General features: G+C 40.8%; 1 protein-coding gene across 2 annotated transcripts in view; it reads right to left on the bottom strand.

The window, feature by feature from the left end:
• The window catches only part of cnn3a (calponin 3, acidic a), a 21,278-nt gene that overhangs the window by 4,850 nt on the left and 15,125 nt on the right, over window positions 1-1,303 (bottom strand). The window contains exon 5 of one of the 2 annotated variants that reach the window (XM_087177762.1): window positions 150-186. In XM_087177762.1, the coding sequence (XP_087033888.1) occupies window positions 150-186 (37 nt within the window). Of the gene's footprint in view, window positions 1-120; window positions 268-1,303 lie in introns of both variants that reach the window. The other variant, XM_023420535.2, reaches the window with a different exon arrangement.

The following is a 1,303-nucleotide window of genomic DNA, read 5'->3' as shown; positions in this document are numbered from 1 at the left end:
GACCAGACCAAGACCAGCAGAGTTTACAACAGATGCTAAGCTGGTGCTGGATGAGATGATCTGATTGGACCAATTCTTGTACATGGTTCATAACATCATTCACATGGATCAGGGTCTGACCTGACTGGCTCCTTTGTTGGTTCCCATCTGCAAGCTGATGGTGGTCTGGTCATACGGTTTGTCCGTCTGGGTCTTTGGATCATACAGATGTCTCCTGGTTCCATATGCTGTCATCCCAGCCTGACTCGCACACTTGTTGGTCCCCATCTGAGGACAGAGGGACAAAGACAGGACAACGATAGGACAATGATAGGACAACAACAAGACAATGATAGGACAACGATAGGACAATGATAGGACAACAACAAGACAATGATAGGACAACGATAGGACATTGACAGGACAATTACAGGACAATGATAGGACAACAATAGGACATTGACAAGACAATTACAGGACAACGATAGGACAACAACAAGACAATGATAGGACAACGATAGGACAACGATAGGACAATGAAAGGACAATTACAGGACAACAATAGGACAATGATAGGACAACAACAAGACAATGACAGGACAACAATAGGACAATGACAGGACAATGATAGGATAACGATAAGACAGTGACAGGACAACAATAGGACAATGACAGGACAATTACAGGACAAAAACAAGACAATAATAGGACAATGACAGGACAACAATAGGACAATGATAGGACGACGATAGGACAATAACAGGACAACGACAAGACAATGATAGGACAACGATAGGACAATGACAGGACAATGATAGGACAACAATAGGACATTGACAAGACAATTACAGGACAATGATAGGACAACAATAGGACAACAATGGGACAACAATAGGACAATGACAGGACAATAGGACAATGATAGGACGACAAAAGGACGACAATAGGACAACAATGGGACAACAATAGGACAATGATAGGACAACAATAGGACAATGATAGGACGACAATAGGACAACAATAGGAGAACAATGGGACAACAATAGGACAATGATAGGACAACAATAGGACAATTACAGGACAACAATAGGACAATAATAGGACAATGATAGGACAACAATAGGACAATTACAGGACAACAATAGGACAATAATAGGACAACAATAGGACAATTACAGGACAACAATAGGACAATAATAGGACAATGATAGGACAACAATAGGACAATTACAGGACAACAATAGGACAATGATAGGACAACAATAGGACAATTACAGGACAACAATAGGACAATGATAGGACAATGATAGGACAACAATAGGAC

Source organism: Seriola lalandi, unplaced genomic scaffold (assembly GCF_002814215.2).
Source record: "Seriola lalandi dorsalis isolate HSWRI2012SDOR001 ecotype SW California unplaced genomic scaffold, Sedor1 jcf7180002054648, whole genome shotgun sequence".
Classification (NCBI taxonomy): domain Eukaryota; kingdom Metazoa; phylum Chordata; class Actinopteri; order Carangiformes; family Carangidae; genus Seriola; species Seriola lalandi.
Note: the sequence above shows the minus strand (reverse complement) of the source record. Positions and strands in the feature narration are given on the sequence as shown.